The 23,891-nt window shown below is 43.2% G+C and overlaps 1 protein-coding gene across 1 annotated transcript; it reads left to right on the plus strand.

The window, feature by feature from the left end:
• The first annotated feature begins 1,907 nt into the window (after positions 1 to 1,907).
• TMPRSS3 (transmembrane serine protease 3) lies at positions 1,908 to 23,891 on the plus strand. Its single transcript, XM_072138850.1, has 11 exons — positions 1,908 to 2,021; positions 2,917 to 3,033; positions 3,991 to 4,114; positions 4,829 to 4,957; positions 5,229 to 5,272; positions 5,562 to 5,733; positions 8,842 to 9,014; positions 9,833 to 9,928; positions 13,078 to 13,220; positions 21,050 to 21,202; positions 22,850 to 23,891. The coding sequence occupies exons 1-11, from the start codon at positions 1,952 to 1,954 to the stop codon at positions 22,871 to 22,873; spliced, it is 1,245 nt and encodes a 414-aa protein (XP_071994951.1). The 5' UTR covers positions 1,908 to 1,951; the 3' UTR covers positions 22,874 to 23,891.

A 23,891-nucleotide genomic window follows, 5' to 3' on the forward strand; every position in this document is an offset into this window, starting at 1 on the left:
ACAAAAGTGATAAATGTGGCCCAGTGTCTGGTGTTGTCTTTGCAGAAACGTGTAACTATACCTTTGTGTATGTTAGTACCAGCAGGACTGTGCAACATGGATTTATATTCCAGGATTGTAGATTCACCAATGTGTCCTCACACAGCTGTGTTCTGTGCTCTCTGCAGCCAGTGTTAGGTGTTATCCCTCAAGAGATGTGTCATCATACCTTTGTGTGGGTAGTCAGTAGCAGCAGGACTGTGATATATTATTTTATGTTCCAAGATTGTAGCTTTTCCAAGTGCACTAGGGGTGTGTCCTCACACTGCTGTGCTCTGTTCTCCTTGCAGACAGTGTCAGGTATTCTCCTTGCAGAATTGTGTAACTATACCTTTGTGTATGTTAGTACCAGCAGGACTGTGCAGTATGGATTTATATTCCAGGATTGTAGCTTCTCCAAGTGCACTGGGGGCATGTCATCACACTGCTGTGCTCTGTTCTCCCTGCAGACAGTGTCAAATATTGCCTACGGAGAAATTTGTAATAAGGCATTTATTTATTTATTTATTTAGGCATATTGTTAGTAGCAGCAGGACTGTAAAATATGGATTTATATTCCTAGATTGTAGCAGGACTTGTTACGCAGTATGTCATCACACAGCTGTGTTCTTCACACTCCTGATTGGGCTGCTACACAAAATCAGATTTTCAGAGTAAATGTTATTGCAGGCTTCTGGTTAAACACTAAGAGAGTCAGAGGGGAAGACTTGTTGAGCACTTCAATACACAAAGCACAGCACCCCCAGAGCACTTGGAGAACTCCAATCAAGACATATCAGGAAAGTTTTCACAGTCCTGCTGCTACTAACCACACACACAAAGGTCTTATTGGGTGGTTGGTTTAAGTGGCCACTACTGATGGTCATACCTGCTGATGGAATCCACTTTTACGACTGATGGACTTTGTTTTGGAAGGGTTGTTGTCTCTACATCTTCGTGACCTATTCACACAGTATTAATGAGCTCTTCTTAGTCCTACTTCCTGATGATGGTTTCCACCTTCTCCTTTGCCTCAGACCTGCTCTTCTGCCTTTCAGATCTTCAGGTCTCATCTGTAATATTTGTATCCTCGTCCTTCTGCAGCATTTTATACTCTTACTTTCCTGCTTCTTTCTATTGCCATCCTTTTGGCTCTCTATCTGGTGTCCTACCCTGGTCCTTCTTTTTAATTTGCCCATTTACCCCTGTTCTGTGATCCTTCTTTGTTGGTGTCTCCTATAACCTCTATGGATGGATAGTCCATATGGATGAATTGCCCCAGGTTTTCGGCACACACGATCGGATTGTGGCGTATCGGTGCTTGCATGCATGCAATGCAAATGGGGGGCGTGGCCGTTGGGAAAACCTGACGGATTCGGAAAAACCGCCGTATTTAAAAAAAAAAGTGTCGCTTGACACGCACTTACCTGCACCCAGGATAGGATGGTGAACTCCGGTGAACTCCAGCAGACTTCAGCACAGCAGCGACACCTGGTGGACATCGGGCGCACTACCTTAGTGAATTCCGTCCGGACCCGAATCAGCGTCGTAGAACCCGCCGCTGGATCGCGAATGGACCGGGTATGTAAATGTGCCCCATTGTGTCCCTCAAATCGACCACATCTATGTAATTGACCTCCAGACGTCTTCACATTGTTTGCCTAGAAGATTAGGAACTCTACATTGACACTTGCTCTGGTGTCTTATATTTCCTCTATGGGTGGATAGTTGGTAGGCCGCCTTGTCCACAGCTTTGTCAAACCAGTTGTGGTGATGAGGTCCCACAAGCTCTACACGTCCTTCAGAACTGACCACATCGATGGTCGCCCTCCAGACCTCGTCAGGTTGTTTGTCTAGATGTTTATGAACTCTCCTTTCGTTTCCAGAGAACAGAGAAAGTGATGGATCCTCCAAGTGCCATCCCATCATCCCCATGAAATATCTCCTCCTCATCCTCCTGGTTGTCCTGACCATCGCCCTGGTGATTGCCGGCGGCCTGATTGGTGAGTTCTATTCATTACTCAGCGGCATCTCCATTAAATTGTCAAGGATTAAATGTTTTACAAGCCACTTGAAAGGAAGAATGGAGACGGTTAGCGGCTTCTTTTTCATTAAGCAAAGCGCGTTGACCTTCCTCACCTTCATTGTGTGCCGGCGCGGTGAATGGCCGATGACTTGATAGCTTGTTTATCAGTGTATTAATGGCTTAATTGGACAGTAGACATTCATTATGTTGGATGAGTTTCATGCACTTCTTCTACTTAGCGAGAATTCACTGTCTGACTCTGCCTAATGTCTGCTCCCTGTGCGATTCCAGGAGACATTAATCTTCCGCGAGGTCTCCTCTCAGATCTGCCCCGCTCAAACACAACAGCCGCCTGTCTCTCCGGGCATCTCCGATGGTAGACGGCAAATCGATCAGGATTTTACACTGGACGCTCCATTAACTTATTTTCCTTAATTTGCTTTATTACGTAGAGGCCCGCGGAGGTCCTCCATTTTTCTAGTCCTAGACCCACCTACCCAAAAATTCTTCTCCCAAATTGTGTGAAATAGATAGATAGTTTCCAATAGAATTCCTTATAAAGAGGTTGTACGGAGCCCTGCTAATATAATACATTTCTACTTATGGTTCCACCACCACTGGTTCTGTTCCCCACTGACCTGGACTTCTTGGGCATCTCCCAACACCACAGGAAACAGTAGAAGAGGCTTCTCAGCCAATCACTGGTTGGGGGCGTGACATGCCTCAGTTACTGATTGGCTCTCCTAGTATTTCCTGTGGTGTCAGGAAGTCCAGCAGGGACCATGAGCGGTGGCACTGGAGCAGAGGAAGAGTAACTTTCAACCCTCCCCCTAAAATGTTACCTAACAAGCCAATATTATATTTCTTTCTAGTTCACTACACATGTCCCGGAAAGATCCGCTGCCAATCCTCTTCCAGGTGTATACTGAAGTCCAAACGTTGCGACGGAGTCTACGACTGCCCAGATGGCGACGATGAGCTCAGATGTGGTAATCTTAGGCTTGCTCCTTTTATTTATCACTTGAGCTTTTTTTTAATTGTTCTGCAAAACACAATGTAAAATATATATCGTCACAAAAAGATGCTGCCTCGTCACAAGATTTGGGGGTGCGACTACACGGGGTTAATTTATTTAGCTCGCTCAATCTTGGGCTTTCAATCAGGACACAAATTGAGCATAAATCACAACTAAAACAGCGCTCAAACATTGAAATGAAGGGGGAGGGCAATAGGTACCCCACTTTACATCTGTTCTTGTCTCTCAAGCGGTCAGCTTCTTTTTGCACGGACATGCACTCTCAGCTCTCTATCAGTCACACACGCTTCGCAAAGCAAACCGAGACCAACATAAAAGTAAAAGCTTTAATAAAAAAAACAGTGGTTCAGGGATTATAAAAAGGTATTAAAAGGATGCAAAATAAAACACAAAATACAGCAAAATAGTTACAAAACAAAAAGGGGGTAAAATTAATAGACACTTACAAGTGGTTAAATTCTGGTTTTCCTTGGAGGTAGGAGGAGCATGGAACACGTTCACTGTAGGTTGCCTCCACCATGTGAACAATATCACATTTTTTAAGCCCCACCCCTGAGGAGCTCGAGGAGACTGAGATAAGAGGCTTTGGGGAAACGGTTGGTTGTGGCACCAAATAGACAATGGACCAAATAATTGTAAAGGGCCACATTTTTCTATATAGAACATTGCAGAGTAATTAGCAATTTAATATTTCAGGAGTGCCGTAATATTAATAGAACGACTTGTCTCTGTATTGGCTTCCTGAAGACATGAGTGTGCCCCCCCCCCCCCTTCCAGATCTGTGGGGCCCATTACTGTGTGTTCCAATAGTTCTCCAATTGGTCAGTTGGACATTAGGACGTCCTAAAATCTACAGTATTTATCCTACTTCCCTATGAAATAGTAACGGCATCCATACAATATGTTGCAGTGCGACTAAGCGGACGGAACGGCGTGCTGCAGGCCTATGCCGCGGGCTCCTGGAGGACCGTATGTTCTGATGGATGGAAGAGCTTGTATGGGAATATGACATGTAAGCAATTAGGGTTTTCAAGGTAATAAGAATTTGAGTTCTGTATGTGCTTGTTTATTTTCTCAAATTTTCAGGGGGGGTCATGGTGAGGGTAAACCATATTTTTTCACAGATTTTCTTTCATATTATGGTACATGCTTGCTCCGGGGTTGCCATAATAATATTAGCAGTGCAGGTCATGTGACAGGATGTCAGGACAAGGCCTTTAGAATGTTACTGCATTCATGAGACCTTCTAAGCCCCGCCCACGAGGAGCTCTGAGAAGCACAAACAAATCATGTCTGTAATTACGCATGTCTGTAAGATTAGAACCATTCGGGAAAAGACTTATGACTCTATAGGGCCACACCTGTCTATATAAAACATGGAAACTCCAAAGTATATTAGTCTTTAGTTTTATATTAGGTTTTATTTCAGCTCATACAAACGTGATGTGGCTCCACCCCAAATTGAGTTATATTAAGAAACGAATATTGCTGAGAATTTAATTAAAAAATTTAAAAACCTCATATTTCCCATATCACAGCCTCAGCAAATGTGCACTATCTTCTCCCACACCAATATGGCCGCACTTCCTGTTCCTCTTCTTGACAAAATGGCCGCCGCAACTACATCGATATAATAATTTTGCATTTCATGTACAAACCGTAGGCTCCAATCCGTCTTTTATTATTAGATTTTATTAGTATTTTCTTTTCTTTGTCCTCGCATTCATTATTTTACGTCTTCCTTGTAGCTTTGTGAGTATCGGCTCGGTGCCCGTGTCCACAGTGGAAGAAACCTTCAGACGAGAGTTTGTGTCCATCATAAAACCTTCACATCTTGAGATTCGGGAAACACTGCTCCAGCAGATCGTACAGGGCAGGTAAGTGTACCTGGCTATGGATAGAAATGCTATGGGGGGAGGGAGGGGGAGGAGTGTCAACAACGTATCCAATCATGAGAACACGGGCGACTCTCTGGAGAATTTCTCACCCTGGAGAACCGTTCCTGTACTACACAGATAACCATTGATATGAATGGTGTAATGCTCCTCTTTTCCTGCGGGGGCACTGCAGGGAAACTGAACACTTAGACTTTCTGCCCAGAAAATGTAAATATGTTCTTTATTTCCTTACCAATTCTTCTTTTTCTAGAGATTTCTGCTCCTCGGGTAATGTGACTACGATAAAGTGTGTGGGTGAGTATTTGTTATAGCTTTGAGGGCCTGGGACATAGTTAAGATGTTTTGTAGAAAAATCTGATTACTAATCCAGGATGTGATGGTGGACGGTGTCATGTGACCACCGCCATGTCATGAGAACAGTGTTAATAAAGCTGTTGCTATGGTGACACTGCCAAACAACCAACTGGGGGCTTCTCTCTCGGACTTCAACTCGAAGCCACAATCGGTGGTGCCGGGCTTCTAGAAGTCTTGTCTTCTGCTGGACCTTTGACCATGATATTAATTCCATTTTTTTTACTTCCAGTTTGTGGAAATCGACCCAGTTTCCCCTCGTCCTCCCGTATCGTGGGAGGGAACATCTCTGTGGAGGGACAGTGGCCTTGGCAGGCCAGCCTGACGTTCCAGGGCATACACCTATGTGGTGGCTCGCTTATAAGTCCCCTGTGGATAGTGACTGCCGCTCACTGTGTATATGAGTAAGTAGCTGGGCCTGACCTTGTTAATGACCTGCTGATTCACAGGCCTTTAATTATCGCTTAAAGGGATTGTCCTGTGTTAGATTTGCCAAAACATTCTTCTCCTTTATCAACTTGATAGTAGATTAGGGAAGTAAAAGTCTGGATCACCCAAGAACCCCTCCATGATTGACCAGGCCCCACCCTCAAGCCACTGGTACCACCCACTTTTGTATACAGGTTCATAAACCACACCCCTTTTCAGGCCTAGCCATATTTGCCAAGGCTGTCTCAAAATATCAGGAACTGCCCCAGCAAATTATACACTTGTCTGGTTAGTGACTTGTTATGGTGCCCCCTACTGTTCATTACATTTCTGTTTATTATGTCCACCTAACATGTCCAAGACTGGTGGTCGCACATGCTCAGTAGTTCATTCATATCACCTGGATTATCTTATACATGGGTGACAGGGTAATTGATGCTTTTGTACAGATCAGCCCGAGGTGGTGGCCAGAGTAGGGACCCTCAACTTTAATCCTACTGTGTCCTAATAATTGTGATAGAACATGAAACTTGTTCTTTTGTCCCCCACCCCCCCCCCCCACCCCCTCCACTTCCAGCGCTCCATATATACAGATTATGGCTACAAAACCTATAATAAGAATCCTTAGCTTTAATTGAAATGTCATCGGAGCCTTATCTAACGCGGCCAAGACAACTGTGCGGAGGATTCTCAGCCTCCGTATCTCCCGCTCCCAGACGCCTTGTTCTATAAAGGGCAGAGAAAATATTCATGTGGCTGATGCTGTAATGCGCTTACCCATGAGCCGCCATGATGGAATGTAATGAAGTCATGAAGCAGAGCTGAGTGTGTCACATGCGGCTGCGCAAACCGAATACGAGGACCCCCAAAGTACATTGGTACCTAACCATCGGGGGTCAATTGTCTCATTATCCCTTCCATCACTGTAGAAAACGGAGAGATCAGCCAAGAAGCAGAGGGAGGAGGGCTCCTGCTACAGCCGGTTGTCTTACAGGTTGTCTTAACGGAATTAGTAAAACGGAAGTAATTGGAGTAGTTTTAAGGTTAAGGAGAAAGGAAATGTGGGGAGAAGTTGATTTCCTGCAACATAAATAGAAGACATATATTGTATATTGTACTTTATAGAGAAATTCAGCTGCTAAAGCATTTTATACTCCCCATATCGGGTCTGTGGAGGACCCCAAATGACACCACAGGGGGGTTATTTCATCTTGATTCCTTCTGGTCAAGGCTGTGGGAAAGAAGAAGTCTCAGTCAAAAAGAACAGCCGAGTATTTCTACAGACAGAGGGCTCCTGCTACTGCCAGTTGTCTTACAGCCAGAACGAGGTTTAGTAAGGTTAGGGAGAAAGGAAATGAATTTTCTGCAACGTGAATTGAAGAAACATATTGGGGCTTATTTACTAAGGGTCCCGCGGACGCATTTTCGTCGGGTTTCCCGACTTTTCGGGGGTTGGGTCGTCGGACGATCTGACGGATTCGGACTAAGCGCAGGATTTAACATTTAAATTTGTGTTGCAAGCCAAGCACTTATATGCAGCGGGAGGAAGAAGGTGAACTCCGGGGACCTGAGCGGGGAAGCGACACATGCAGGATATCGGGTGCACGATCTTAGTGACTCCCCACACAGCGCATTATACACGGACAATGCACTTACATACACCAGGAAGAAGAAGGCGAACTCCAGGGACCTGAGCGGGGAAGTGACACATGCAGGATATCGGGTGCAGGATCTTAGTGACTCCCCGCACAGCGCATTATACACAGACAATGCACTTACATGCACCAGGAAGAAGAAGTTGAACTCCGGGGACCTGAGCGGGGAAGTGACACATGCAAGATATCGGGCGCACAATCTTAGTGACTCCCCGCACAGCGCATTATACACGGACAATGCACTTACATGCACCAGGAAGAAGAAGGCGAACTCCAGGGACCTGAGCGGGGAAGTGACACATGCAGGATATCGGGTGCAGGATCTTAGTGACTCCCCGCACAGCACATTATACACGGACAATGCACTTACATGCACCAGGAAGAAGAAGGTGAACTCCAGGGACCTGAGCGGGGAAGCGACACATGCAGGATATCGGGCGCACAATCTTAGTGACTCCCCGCACAGCGCATTATACACAGACAATGCACTTACATGCACCAGGAAGAAGAAGGTGAACTCCAGGGACCTGAGCGGGGAAGTGACACATGCAGGATATCGGGAGCACGATCTTAGTGACTCCCCGCACAGCACATTATACACGGACAATGCACTTACATGCACCAGGAAGAAGAACGTGAACTCCAGGGACCTGAGCGGGGAAGTGACACATGCAGGATATCGGGCACAGGATCTTAGTGATTCCCCGCACAGCACATTATACACGGACAATGCACTTACATGCACCAGGAAGAAGAATGTGAACTCCAGGGACCTGAGCGGGGAAGTGACACATGCAGGATATCGGGCACAGGATCTTAGTGATTCCCCGCACAGCACATTACACACGGACAATGCACTTACATGCACCAGGAAGAAGAAGGTGAACTCCAGGGACCTGAGCGGGGAAGCGACACATGCAGGATATCGGGTGCAGGATCTTAGTGACTCCCCGCACAGCGCATTATACACAGACAATGCACTTACATGCACCAGGAAGAAGAAGGTGAACTCCGGGGACCTGAGCAGGGAAGCGACGCATGCAGGATATCGGGTGCACGATCTTCTTGAATCTAGAAGTGTTTTAATTCAGCTACCAATGACTTTCATACCCCCTGCGTAGGACCCCAAAGGACACCACATGGGCAGGGGTTATTTCATCCCGATCCCTTTCGGTCAAGGCTGTGGAAAAGAAGACGCTAAATCGTGAAGAGCCGTTTAGTATTTCTGGCCTCTATTACAGGGGGACGGCTCCGGGTACAGCCAGTTGTCTTACAGCCAGACCAAGGTTAAGGAGAAAAGATAAAAAGGAAATGTTACACTTACAATTTCAGTTCTGCTACTTGTGTATAATAAATTGTTCTGTTCTATGAGAATAAGCCCCTCCCGTGACGTTACTGTATTGAGCCTTTCTCTCCCTTGATCCGCAGCTTGTATTTTCCAGACTCGTGGAGCGTTCAGGTCGGGCTGGTGAACCAACCTCTGGAACCTGCCACCAATTCAGTTCTGGTGGAAAAGATTATTTATCACAGCAAATACAAATCCAGCTCCATGTCCAATGATATCGCCCTGCTCAAGCTGGCCACGCCCTTTACGTTCAGTGGTAAGTGGGCGTGCTCTCACCCTACATTGGTCACATGGTGTTAGTTACATTGGATGACAGGCAGTGCGCCCTGTAGGTGTAGACATTGTTGTTATATACTTGTTTTGGTGCCCCCTGCTGTTCTTTTCATCCCTTTACACAACGTCCATCTAAATGGCTGGGTGTCGGTGGTCACACATGCTCAGTAGCTCATTCAAACCTTGGTAATAAATCATCTTGAAGGGAATCTGATCATCCACTAGACACTGTTAGGTATTGGTGTCCTCACACTGCTGAGCCCTAGTATCCACCCACAGGCTCGGGTCAACCTGTACTCATTGCAGAGTAGACGTGCTGTGGATCTTTATGCCAAAAGCCAAGAGCACAGCAGTGTGAGGAAACTTGGAAAACATGCAATCCTGGAATATAAGGAATATCTACTTAAAGGTATGAAGACACATCTTTCCAGGGACAATACCCAATACAAAATGCACAGAGCACAGCAGTGTGAGGATACACCCACAGTGCAATTAAAAGAAGCAAAAATCCTGGAAAATAGATGTCTTTTCCACAGTTCTGCTGCTACTAACTATTTATTATTGCACAGCTCTCGAGGTATAAAACTTTCAGGTGATAGCCATCCGTATATGGAATACAGCCCTGGTGATAGGTGAAAATCATAACAAATCGGCAGAGTTCTAAATGATCGCCTTATAGTCCTGATCCATAGTACCGTACATCGGGTGTTGGTCCTCATTCTGTCATGGCCTGCCACCTACTGGCCAGAAGGTATAATTACACTTTTCTGCTCACATATTTTTTTTTTGTTATATTATCAGGCTTGATACAACCCATCTGCCTTCCAAATTATGGAGAGGATTTTCCAGAGGGTAAAATCTGCTGGATATCAGGATGGGGCGCCACGGAGGAAGGAGGTACAAGACAAGGGGCTGTGTACACCCCATTAACTGTAATGCAACAGCACTGTGCAAGATGGGGAAAAAAATGGGGATGTTGTCTTGGAAATATAGCGCCACCCTCACCTTCAGGTTGTGTGCTGTATTACACATCAGGCCTATTCAATGGAGCTGAACTGCAATACCAAGCACAGCCTTAGAACAATTGTGACGCTATTTTACACTCCCTGTAAATAGTCCCTGAGGTTATGCCCCGGGAATCGGAGATATAGAGGACGATATTTAGTTCCTGGGGTGTAAAAATTATTATTTAGAAATCCACTCATGTAATGAGACTAGAAGTGTGTCCCCTAATACTGTGCTGCAACACATCCCCCAATACAGTGCCGTCACATCCCCCCTAATACAGCCACACACCCCTGTATACAGTGCAAATACCCCCCAATACTCTACAGCCGCACATCTCCCTAATATACTGCAGCCGCACATCCCCCCAATACACTACAGCCTCACATCCCCCTAATACACTGCAGCCGCACATCCCCCTAATACACTGCAGCCGCACATCCCCCTTATACACTGCAGCCACACATCCCCCTAATGCACTACAGCCGCGCATCTCCCTAATACACTGCAGCCGCACACCCCCCAATACACTGCAGCCGCACATCCCCCTAATACACTGCAGCCGCACATCCCCCTAATACACTGCAGCCGCACATCCCCCTTATACACTGCAGCCACACATCCCCCTAATGCACTACAGCCGCGCATCTCCCTAATACACTGCAGCCGCACACCCCCCAATACACTGCAGCTGTACACCCCCCCTAATACACTGCAGCCGCGCATCCCCCTAATACACTGCAGCCGCGCATCCCCCTAATACACTGCAGCCGCACCCCCCCCCAATGCACTGCAGCTGTACACACCCCTAATACACTGCATCCGCACCCCCCCAATACACTGCAGCTGCGCATCTCCCTAATACACTGCAGCCGCACCCCCCCCAATACACTGCAGCTGTACACACCCCTAATACACTGCAGCCGCACCCCCCCAATACACTGCAGCTGTACACACCCCTAATACACTGCATCCGCACACCCCCCAATACACTGCAGCTGCGCATCTCCCTAATACACTGCAGCCGCACCCCCCCCAATACACTGCAGCTGTACACCCCCCCAATACACTGCAGCCGCGCATCCCCCTAATACACTGCAGCCGCGCATCCCCCTAATACACTGCAGCCGCACCCCCCCCCAATACACTGCAGCTGTACACCCCCACCCCAATACACTGCAGCCGCACATCCCCCTAATACACTGCAGCTGCACCCCCCCCAATACACTGCAGCTGTACACCCCCCCAATACACTGCAGCCGCGCATCCCCCTAATACACTGCAGCCGCGCATCCCCCTAATACACTGCAGCCGCACCCCCCCCAATACACTGCAGCTGTACACCCCCACCCCAATACACTGCAGCCGCACATCCCCCTAATACACTGCAGCTGCACCCCCCCCAATACACTGCAGCTGTACACCCCCCCAATACACTGCAGCCGCGCATCCCCCTAATACACTGCAGCCGCGCATCCCCCTAATACACTGCAGCCGCACCCCCCCCAATACACTGCAGCTGTACACCCCCACCCCAATACACTGCAGCCGCGCATCCCCCTAATACACTGCAGCCGCACCCCCCCCCAATACACTGCAGCTGTACACCCCCACCCCAATACACTGCAGCCGCACCCCCCCCAATACACTGCAGCTGTACACCCCCACCCCAATACACTGCAGCCGCGCATCCCCCTAATACACTGCAGCTGCACAGTGGCGCCGGCATGCACGCAACGGAAATCGGGGGGCGTGGTTGAACGAAAACCTGACGGATTCGGAGAAACAGCCGCATTTAAAAAAAAAAAGTGTTGCTGGAATAGGAATAGGAATAGGATCGTGAACTCCGGCGGACTTCAGCGCAGCAGCGACACCTGGTGGACGTCGGAGGAACTGCCTTAGTGAATCGCCGGAAGACCCGAATCCACCGCAGAGAACGCACCACTGGATCGCGAATGGACCGGGTAAGTAAATCTGCCCCTGTGAGGGCATTTGAAGTTATTTCTGAAAGACCACACCCCCTTTTTTGCAAAAACAACTTTTGAATTTACTGGTCATTTTTATCTTAAAGGGGAAATGACCAAAAAAAAAATTACCAAAATGTAACATTGTAATTTTTCATGTTATTTTTGCCACATATCCTCTTTCTGCTCTTGTTCTATGAGTCTCGTTACATATTTTTTGGTGTCTTTTTACACGTTTGTGTAACATTCGGGTTCCATATTATCTCCCCGAGTTGTACGATATATTCGCGGCTCGGAGCCTCGGTGATAAACTTGATCATACTTTGAGGCGCTGCTAGAGGACGGTTCAGCCCTGGGAATCCATGTTGTTGTTGATGTTGGGGTTTTTTTTACATTTTTCTTTTTTTTTTAATTTTCAGATTTTTTTTTAACATTTTTTTTAGTATTTTTTTTTTTTTATGGAAATGGTCGATCTGCTCGGGCGCTTTTGTCAGAGATATTTAAATGAGGGATTAGGAAGCGGCTTATTCTTTCTCCTTAAAGCCCCGCTGCTGAATTCATTGCATCACACACGGTCGCCATGGTGACGGCTGTATTATTACCGATTCGGCGCGGCAATGGGATCGCAGCAGGTGGCGAGTTAGCGAGACGGGCGAGAAAAAGGTTTCAGAAATCAAGACAAAAAGCCAAGAAAAAAATAACAAAAAAAAAAAAGAGAGAGAGAGGAAAAGAATGAAAGAAAATAACATGTGAGGATAAAGTGTGCGGCGCGCTCCATCTCCTGCCCTGCTGGAACATCACCAGATACAAAAGACTCAAGTTTTATCTGTAATTCATGAAATGTAACAAAAATGCTAATTATGAGGATTCTATGGTAAAAGTAGTTTGCGGAGGATTAGTTAAAAACAGCAGATTTGTCGGAAACAGCGCCACCTCTGCGAGCAGGTTGTGTGTAGTACTACAGCCTCAGTGCAATACAAATAACCTGCAGATAGGAGGCGCTGTATATAGAAGGATTCAGACAGCGCGTCCATCCACAGATGATTGTATGATGATCCTTTGTCTATTACTTTACAGGGGACACATCGCAGACCATGGACTATGCGGGGGTCCCCCTTATATCAAACAGAATCTGTAATACAAAGTACATCTACGGAGGAGTGATAAAACCTTCCATGCTCTGCGCCGGATTCCTGGAAGGTGGAGTCGATACCTGTCAGGTACTACAAGAGATTTCATTAATTGGAAATTAAATATCTACATAAACCTGATATAGAAAGTAACCAGCACCTCCCCTGTTATCATCCACATCACCGAGGGGGTGGAGAGAATCATCAGGAAACATCATAACTCCTATATTTATACAAGATAACTACAATATTATTCATAAGTGCTAGAATATAACTATAATACTGCCCCTATGAGAAAAATATAACTTCTATATATACGATATAACTACTATACTATAATACTAGCCCCTATGTACAAGAATATAACTACTATAATACTGCCTCCTATGTACAGGAATATAACTACTATAATACTGCCCCTATGTACAAGAATATAACTACTATAATACTGCCCCCTATGTACAAGAATATAACTACTATAATACTGCCCCCTATGTACAAGAATATAACTACTATAATACTGCCCCTATGTACAGGAATATAACTACTATAATACTGCCCCCCTATGTACAAGAATATAACTACTATAATACTGCCTCCTATGTACAAGAATATAACTACTATAATACTGCCCCCCTATGTACAAGAATATAACTGCTATAATACTGCCCCCTATGTACAGGAATATAACTACTATAATACTGCCCCCTATGTACAGGAATATAACTACTATAATACTGCCCCTATGTACAGGAATATAACTACTATAATACTGCCTCCTATGTACAGGAATATAACTACTATAATACTGCCCCCTATGTACAGGAATATAACTACTATAATACTGCCCCCTATGTACAGGAATATAACTACTATAATACTGCCCCTATGTACAGGAATATAACTACTATAATACTGCCCCCTATGTACAAGAATATAACTACTATAATACTGCCCTCTATGTACAAGAATATAACTACTATAATACTGCCCTCTATGTACAAGAATATAACTACTATAATACTTCTCCCTATGTACAAGAATATAACTACTATAATACTGCCCCCTATGTACAGGAATATAACTACTATAATACTGCCCTCTATGTACAAGAATATAACTACTATAATACTGCCTCCTATGTACAAGAATATAACTACTATAATACTGCCCCCTATGTACAAGAATATAACTACTATAATACTGCCCCCTATGTACAAGAATATAACTACTATAATACTGCCTCCTATGTACAAGAATATAACTACTATAATACTGCCCCCCTATGTACAGGAATATAACTACTATAATACTGCCCCCTATGTACAAGAATATAACTACTATAATACTGCCCCCTATGTACAAGAATATAACTACTATAATACTGCCTCCTATGTACAAGAATATAACTACTATAATACTGCCCCCTATGTACAAGAATATAACTACTATAATACTGCCCCTATGTACAGGAATATAACTACTATAATACTGCCCCCCTATGTACAAGAATATAACTACTATAATACTGCCTCCTATGTACAAGAATATAACTACTATAATACTGCCCCCCTATGTACAAGAATATAACTGCTATAATACTGCCCCCTATGTACAGGAATATAACTACTATAATACTTCCCCCTATGTACAGGAATATAACTACTATAATACTGCCCCTATGTACAGGAATATAACTACTATAATACTGCCCCCCTATGTACAAGAATATAACTACTATAATACTGCCCTCTATGTACAAGAATATAACTACTATAATACTGCCCTCTATGTACAAGAATATAACTACTATAATACTTCTCCCTATGTACAAGAATATAACTACTATAATACTGCCCCCTATGTACAGGAATATAACTACTATAATACTGCCCTCTATGTACAAGAATATAACTACTATAATACTGCCTCCTATGTACAAGAATATAACTACTATAATACTGCCCCCCTATGTACAGGAATATAACTACTATAATACTGCCCCCCTATGTACAAGAATATAACTACTATAATACTGCCTCCTATGTACAGGAATATAACTACTATAATACTGCCCCTATGTACAAGAATATAACTACTATAATACTGCCCCCTATGTACAAGAATATAACTACTATAATACTGCCCCCTATGTACAAGAATATAACTACTATAATACTGCCCCTATGTACAGGAATATAACTACTATAATACTGCCCCCCTATGTACAAGAATATAACTACTATAATACTGCCTCCTATGTACAAGAATATAACTACTATAATACTGCCCCCCTATGTACAAGAATATAACTGCTATAATACTGCCCCCTATGTACAGGAATATAACTACTATAATACTGCCCCCTATGTACAGGAATATAACTACTATAATACTGCCCCTATGTACAGGAATATAACTACTATAATACTGCCTCCTATGTACAGGAATATAACTACTATAATACTGCCCCCTATGTACAGGAATATAACTACTATAATACTGCCCCCTATGTACAGGAATATAACTACTATAATACTGCCCCTATGTACAGGAATATAACTACTATAATACTGCCCCCTATGTACAAGAATATAACTACTATAATACTGCCCTCTATGTACAAGAATATAACTACTATAATACTGCCCTCTATGTACAAGAATATAACTACTATAATACTTCTCCCTATGTACAAGAATATAACTACTATAATACTGCCCCCTATGTACAGGAATATAACTACTATAATACTGCCCTCTATGTACAAGAATATAACTACTATAATACTGCCCCCTATGTACAAGAATATAACTACTATAATACTGCCCCCTATGTACAAGAATATAACTACTATAATACTGCCCCCTATGTACAAGAATATAACTACTATAATACTGCCTCCTATGTACAAGAATATAACTACTATAATACTGCCCCCCTATGTACAGGAATATAACTACTATAATACTGCCCCCTATGTACAAGAATATAACTACTATAATACTGCCCCCTATGTACAAGAATATAACTACTATAATACTGCCTCCTATGTACAAGAATATAACTACTATAATACTGCCCCCTATGTACAAGAATATAACTACTATAATACTGCCCCTATGTACAGGAATATAACTACTATAATACTGCCCCCCTATGTACAAGAATATAACTACTATAATACTGCCTCCTATGTACAAGAATATAACTACTATAATACTGCCCCCCTATGTACAAGAATATAACTGCTATAATACTGCCCCCTATGTACAGGAATATAACTACTATAATACTTCCCCCTATGTACAGGAATATAACTACTATAATACTGCCCCTATGTACAGGAATATAACTACTATAATACTGCCCCCCTATGTACAAGAATATAACTACTATAATACTGCCCTCTATGTACAAGAATATAACTACTATAATACTGCCCTCTATGTACAAGAATATAACTACTATAATACTTCTCCCTATGTACAAGAATATAACTACTATAATACTGCCCCCTATGTACAGGAATATAACTACTATAATACTGCCCTCTATGTACAAGAATATAACTACTATAATACTGCCTCCTATGTACAAGAATATAACTACTATAATACTGCCCCCCTATGTACAGGAATATAACTACTATAATACTGCCCCCCTATGTACAAGAATATAACTACTATAATACTGCCCCCTATGTACAAGAATATAACTACTATAATACTGCCTCCTATGTACAAGAATATAACTACTATAATACTGCCCCCCTATGTACAGGAATATAACTACTATAATACTGCCCCCTATGTACAAGAATATAACTACTATAATACTGCCCCCTATGTACAAGAATATAACTACTATAATACTGCCTCCTATGTACAAGAATATAACTACTATAATACTGCCCCCTATGTACAAGAATATAACTACTATAATACTGCCCCTATGTACAGGAATATAACTACTATAATACTGCCCCCCTATGTACAAGAATATAACTACTATAATACTGCCTCCTATGTACAAGAATATAACTACTATAATACTGCCCCCCTATGTACAAGAATATAACTGCTATAATACTGCCCCCTATGTACAGGAATATAACTACTATAATACTGCCCCCTATGTACAGGAATATAACTACTATAATACTGCCCCTATGTACAGGAATATAACTACTATAATACTGCCCCCTATGTACAGGAATATAACTACTATAATACTGCCCCCCTATGTACAAGAATATAACTACTATAATACTGCCCCCTATGTACAAGAATATAACTACTATAATACTGCCTCCTATGTACAAGAATATAACTACTATAATACTGCCCCCCTATGTACAGGAATATAACTACTATAATACTGCCCCCCTATGTACAAGAATATAACTACTATAATACTGCCCCCTATGTACAGGAATATAACTACTATAATACTGCCCCCTATGTACAAGAATATAACTACTATAATACTGCCTCCTATGTACAAGAATATAACTACTATAATACTGCCCCCCTATGTACAGGAATATAACTACTATAATACTGCCCCCTATGTACAAGAATATAACTACTATAATACTGCCCCCTATGTACAAGAATATAACTACTATAATACTGCCCCCTATGTACAGGAATATAACTACTATAATACTGCCCCCTATGTACAAGAATATAACTACTATAATACTGCCCCCTATGTACAGGAATATAACTACTATAATACTGCACCCTATGTACAGGAATATAACTACTATAATACTGCCCCCTATGTACAAGAATATAACTACTATAATACTGCCCCCTGTGTACAAGAATATAACTACTATAATACTGCCCCCTATGTACAAGAATATAACTACTATAATACTGCCCCCTATGTACAGGAATATAACTACTACAACACTGCCCCCTATGTACAAGAATATAACTACTATAATACTGCTCCCTATGTACAAGAATATAACTACTATAATACTGCCCCCTATGTACAAGAATATAACTACTATAATACTGCCCCCTATGTACAAGAATATAACTACTATAATACTGCTCCTATGTACAAGAATATAACTACTATAATACTGCCCCCTATGTACAGGAATATAACTACTATAATACTGTCCCCTATGTACAAGAATATAACTACTATAATACTGCCCCCTATGTACAAGAATATAACTACTATAATACTGCCCCCTATGTACAAGAATATAACTACTATAATATTGCCCCCTATGTACAAGAATATAAATACTATAATACTGCCCCCTATGTACAAGAATATAACTACTATAATACTGCCCCCTATGTACAAGAATATAACTACTATAATACTGCCCCCTATGTACTAGAATATAACTACTATAATACTGCCCCCTATGTACAAGAATATAACTACTATAATACTGCCTCCTATGTACAGGAATATAACTACTATAATACTGCCCCCTATGTACAAGAATATAACTACTATAATACTGACCCTATGTACAAGAATATAACTACTATAATACTGCCCCCTATGTACATGAATATAACTACTATAATACTGCCCCCTATGTACAAGAATATAACTACTATAATACTGCCCCCTATGTACAAGAATATAACTACTGTAATATTGCCCCCTATGTACAGGAATATAACTACTATAATACTGACCCTATGTACAAGAATATAACTACTATAATACTGCCCCCTATGTACTAGAATATAACTACTATAATACCGCCCCCTATGTACAGGAATATAACTACTATAATACTGACCCTATGTACAAGAATATAACTACTATAATACTGCCGCCTATGTACTAGAATATAACTACTATAATACCGCCCCTATGTACTAGAATATAACTACTATAATACTACCCCCTATGTACAAGAATATAACTACTATAATGCTGCCCCTATGTACAAGAATATAACTACTATAATACTGCCCCCTATGTACAAGAATATAACTACTATAATACTGACCCTATGTACAAGAATATAACTACTATAATACTGCCCCCTATGTACAAGAATATAACTACTATAATACTGCCCCCTATGTACTAGAATATAACTACTATAATACTGCCCCCTATGTACTAGAATATAACTACTATAATACTACCCCCTATGTACAAGAATATAACTACTATAATACTGCCCCTATGTACAAGAATATAACTACTATAATACTGCCCCCTATGTACAGGAATATAACTACTATAATACTGCCCCTATGTACAAGAATATAACTACTATAATACTGCCCCTATGTACAAGCATATAACTACTATAATACTGCCCCCTATGTACAGGAATATAACTACTATAATACTGCCCCCTATGTACAGGAATATAACTACTATAATACTGCCCCTATGTACAGGAATATAACTACTATAATACTGCCCCCTATGTACAAGAATATAACTGCTATAATACTGTCCCCTATGTACAAGAATATAACTACTATAATACTGCCCCCTATGTACAAGAATATAACTACTATAATACTGCCCCCTATGTACAGGAATATAACTACTATAATACTGCCCCCTATGTACAGGAATATAACTGCTATAATACTGCCCCCTATGTAAAGGAATATAACTACTATAATACTGCCCCCCTATGTACAGGAATATAACTACTATAATACTGCCCTATGTACAAGAATATAACTACTATAATACTGCCCCCCTATGTACAGGAATATAACTACTATAATACTGCCCTATGTACAAGAATATAACTGCTATAATACTGCCCCCTATGTACAAGAATATAACTACTATAATACTGCCCCCTATGTACAAGAATATAACTACTATAATACTGCCTCCTATGTACAGGAATATAACTACTATAATACTGCCCCCTATGTACAGGAATATAACTACTATAATACTGCCCCCTATGTACAAGAATATAACTACTATAATACTGCCCCCTATGTACAAGAATATAACTACTATAATACTGCCCCCTATGTACAGGAATATAACTACTATAATACTGCCCCTATGTACAAGAATATAACTACTATAATACTGCCCCTATGTACAAGCATATAACTACTATAATACTGCCCCCTATGTACAGGAATATAACTACTATAATACTGCCCCCTATGTACAGGAATATAACTACTATAATACTGCCCCTATGTACAGGAATATAACTACTATAATACTGCCCCCTATGTACAAGAATATAACTGCTATAATACTGTCCCCTATGTACAAGAATATAACTACTATAATACTGCCCCCTATGTACAAGAATATAACTACTATAATACTGCCCCCTATGTACAGGAATATAACTACTATAATACTGCCCCCTATGTACAGGAATATAACTGCTATAATACTGCCCCCTATGTACAGGAATATAACTACTATAATACTGCCCCCCTATGTACAGGAATATAACTACTATAATACTGCCCTATGTACAAGAATATAACTACTATAATACTGCCCCCCTATGTACAGGAATATAACTACTATAATACTGCCCTATGTACAAGAATATAACTGCTATAATACTGCCCCCTATGTACAAGAATATAACTACTATAATACTGCCCCCTATGTACAAGAATATAACTACTATAATACTGCCTCCTATGTACAGGAATATAACTACTATAATACTGCCCCCTATGTACAGGAATATAACTACTATAATACTGCCCCCTATGTACAAGAATATAACTACTATAATACTGCCCCCTATGTACAAGAATATAACTACTATAATACTGCCCCCTATGTACAGGAATATAACTACAATACTAAATGTACGTAGCAGTGTATGTAATTTCTTCTTCTATAGCTCTGGATGTGTAAGTTGTATATTTTTCTCTGTTCCTGTATACTTTTCTGTTGCCCTCTAGGGGGACAGCGGGGGTCCTTTAGCCTGTGAAGACAGAAAAGTGTGGAAGCTGATGGGGACCACTAGCTGGGGGGTCGGTTGTGCTCTGAGATACAAGCCTGGAGTCTACACCCGAATTACATCTTTCCTGGACTGGATCCACCTGCAGATGGAGGTAATTGAATCCTCATTCCTCTATTACCGTGGGCTCTACCTCAATTATTGGTGGCACTGCATTTATTACTGGGGGTTCTGTATCTATTATTTGGGGGGCTGCCTCTATTATTGGGGGCTCTACCTCTATTCCTGGGGTCTCTGCATCTATTACTGAAGGCTCTGCATCTATTACTGGGGGCGCTGCACTTATTACTCGGGTGCTGCACTTATTACTCGGGTGCTGCACTTATTAATGGGGGCGCTGTGTGTATTACTGGGGGCGCTGCATCTAATACTGTGGGCTCTGAATCCATTACTTGGGGCTCTGCATCTATTACTGGGGGCTCTGCACCTATTACTGGGGGCTCTGCACCTATTAACGGGGGCTCTGCACTTATTACTGGGTTCAGTGCATCTATTACTGGGGGCGCTACATCTGTTACTGGGGGCTCTGCATCTATAACTGGGTGCTCTGTCTCTATCACTGGGGGCTCTGTCTCTATCACTGGGGGCTCTGTCTCTATCACTGGGGGCTCTGCATCTATTTCTGGGGGCTCTGCCTCTATTACTGGGGGCTCTGCCTCTATTTCCGGGGGCTCTGCCTCTATTTCCGGGGGCTCTGCCTCTATTACTGGGGGCTCTGCCTCTATTACTGGGGGCTCTGCCTCTATTCCTGGGGGCTCTGTATCTATCACTGGGGGCTCTGCCTCTATTACTGGGGGCTCTGCCTCTATTACTTGGGGTTCTGCTTTTATTACTGGGGGGTGTCACTATTTCTGGGGTCTCTTCCACTATTACTGGGGGCTCTGCACCTATCACTGGGGGCTCTGCGTCTATTACTGGGGGCTATGCACCTATTACTGGGGGCTCTGGCTCTATTACTGGGGGCTCTGGCTCTATTTCTGGGGGCTCTGCCTCTATTACTGGGGGCTCTGCCTCTATTACTGGGGGCTCTGGCTCTATTTCTGGGGGCTCTGCCTCTATTCCTGGGGGCTCTGCCTCTATTCCTGGGGGCTCTGCCTCTATTCCTGGGGGCTCTGGCTCTATTCCTGGGGGCTCTGGCTCTATTCCTGGGGGCTCTGGCTCTATTCCTGGGGGCTCTGCCTCTATTCCTGGGGGCTCTGCCTCTATTCCTGGGGGCTCTGGCTCTATTCCTGGGGGCTCTGCCTCTATTACTGTAAGGTGGACATAGAGCCCCCGCTCCTCCTCTCTTGCTTGGGATATTCCAGGTTTGCAGGTGAGCGGAGGAAGGGTGTTGGACCCTGAGACAATATTTACCTCCCGCGGCCGAGCCCGTACAGGGTGTTATCGCCCTCTGAGCTCACAGCAGAGATACGGCACCTGTGCACCTAGATAATTTTGTGCAGGGTTTGTCCCGGTTCAGTGGGATCAGATTGTCCGTGTTTGGATTACGGGGTTGGTGAGGTTTATTTTCCAGGTGGTTCTGTCATCACGCGGACAGGGAAATGTTTCTCCAAAAATTTAGAAAGTCCCTTTTTTCCTAAAATTTTACAATTGGTTCTGGACATTACATGGGTCTGACTACACAGAAAGAGACCTTTACTAATTCCTAGGACCTGCAACTTATCTTCAGGGTTCAGGGCTCAGAGTTCAGAGGTTTTGGTTTGAGGGTCATTTTTCTGCAACTTTTTGTATTTTGTCACAGAGAGAAGAGAGGAAGAGGAACTGAGGATCTTCTGCCCCTTCTACATGGTCTTATGTTTACAATCAATGGACTTGAGAAAAATCAAGAGCAACCTCCAGAAATGAGACCACGGACCTGCAGACCTGAGACCACGGACCTGCAGACCTGAGACCACGGACCTGCAGACCTGAGACCACGGACCTGCAGACCTGAGACCACGGACCTCCAGACCTGAGACCAAGGACCTGTGACCTCCAAACCTGAGACCACTGACCTGCAGACCTGAGACCACGGACCTGCGACCTCCAGACCTGAGACCACGGACCTGTAACCTCCAAACCTGAGACCACTGACCTGCGACCTCCAGACCTGAGACCACGGACCTGTAACCGCCAGACCTGCGACCACGGACCTGCGACCTCCAGACCTGAGACCACGGACCTGCGACCTCCAGACCTGAGACCACTGACCTGCGACCTCCAGACCTGAGACCACGGACCTGCGACCTCCAGACCTGAGACCACGGACCTGCGACCTCCAGACCTGAGACCACGGACCTGCGGCCTCCAGACCTGAGACCACGGACCTGCGACCTCCAGACCTGAGACCACGGACCTGCGACCTCCAGACCTGAGACCACGGACCTGCGACCACCAGACCCCTACGTTTTTGTATCACTATTGTTCTCTCTGTCCTCTCTGTACGCAAGGAACTATCCATGTATAGATATATACATGGATATATAGTATCTGGTGCTGCTGGTGCCACGTGTGTCACCGGGTTCATACACATTCAATCAGTTTGGGCTGAACCTGTGGATTTTCTCAGGATTAGAGAACCACATAATGTGTAAGGGACTTCTCAACTCAACGTCTTTCCGTGACCTTTGGGACAATTCCACAAGAATTCTAAATACAATTGTATATGATACAGAATCGCTTTACAGCCGGACCGCGTAATGTTTCCGTATTCCTCTGGGGGCGCTGTAGGGGAATTTTATGCAATTATGTCCCGTTTTCCTTAAATACTGTAAATTGATTTCTAATAAAGTATAAGTCACTTC

The sequence above is a fragment of the Engystomops pustulosus genome, chromosome 2, assembly GCF_040894005.1.
Source record: "Engystomops pustulosus chromosome 2, aEngPut4.maternal, whole genome shotgun sequence".
NCBI lineage: Eukaryota > Metazoa > Chordata > Amphibia > Anura > Leptodactylidae > Engystomops > Engystomops pustulosus.

Coding starts and splice junctions, on each gene's coding strand:
- TMPRSS3 (XM_072138850.1), top strand. CDS start 1,952: ATGAAATATCTCCTCCTCATCCTCCTGGTTGTCCTGACCATCGCCCTG. Junction 9,015..9,832: donor CACGCCCTTTACGTTCAGTG/GTAAGTGGGCGT, acceptor TTATATTATCAG/GCTTGATACAACCCATCTGC. Junction 9,929..13,077: donor GGGCGCCACGGAGGAAGGAG/GTACAAGACAAG, acceptor ATTACTTTACAG/GGGACACATCGCAGACCATG.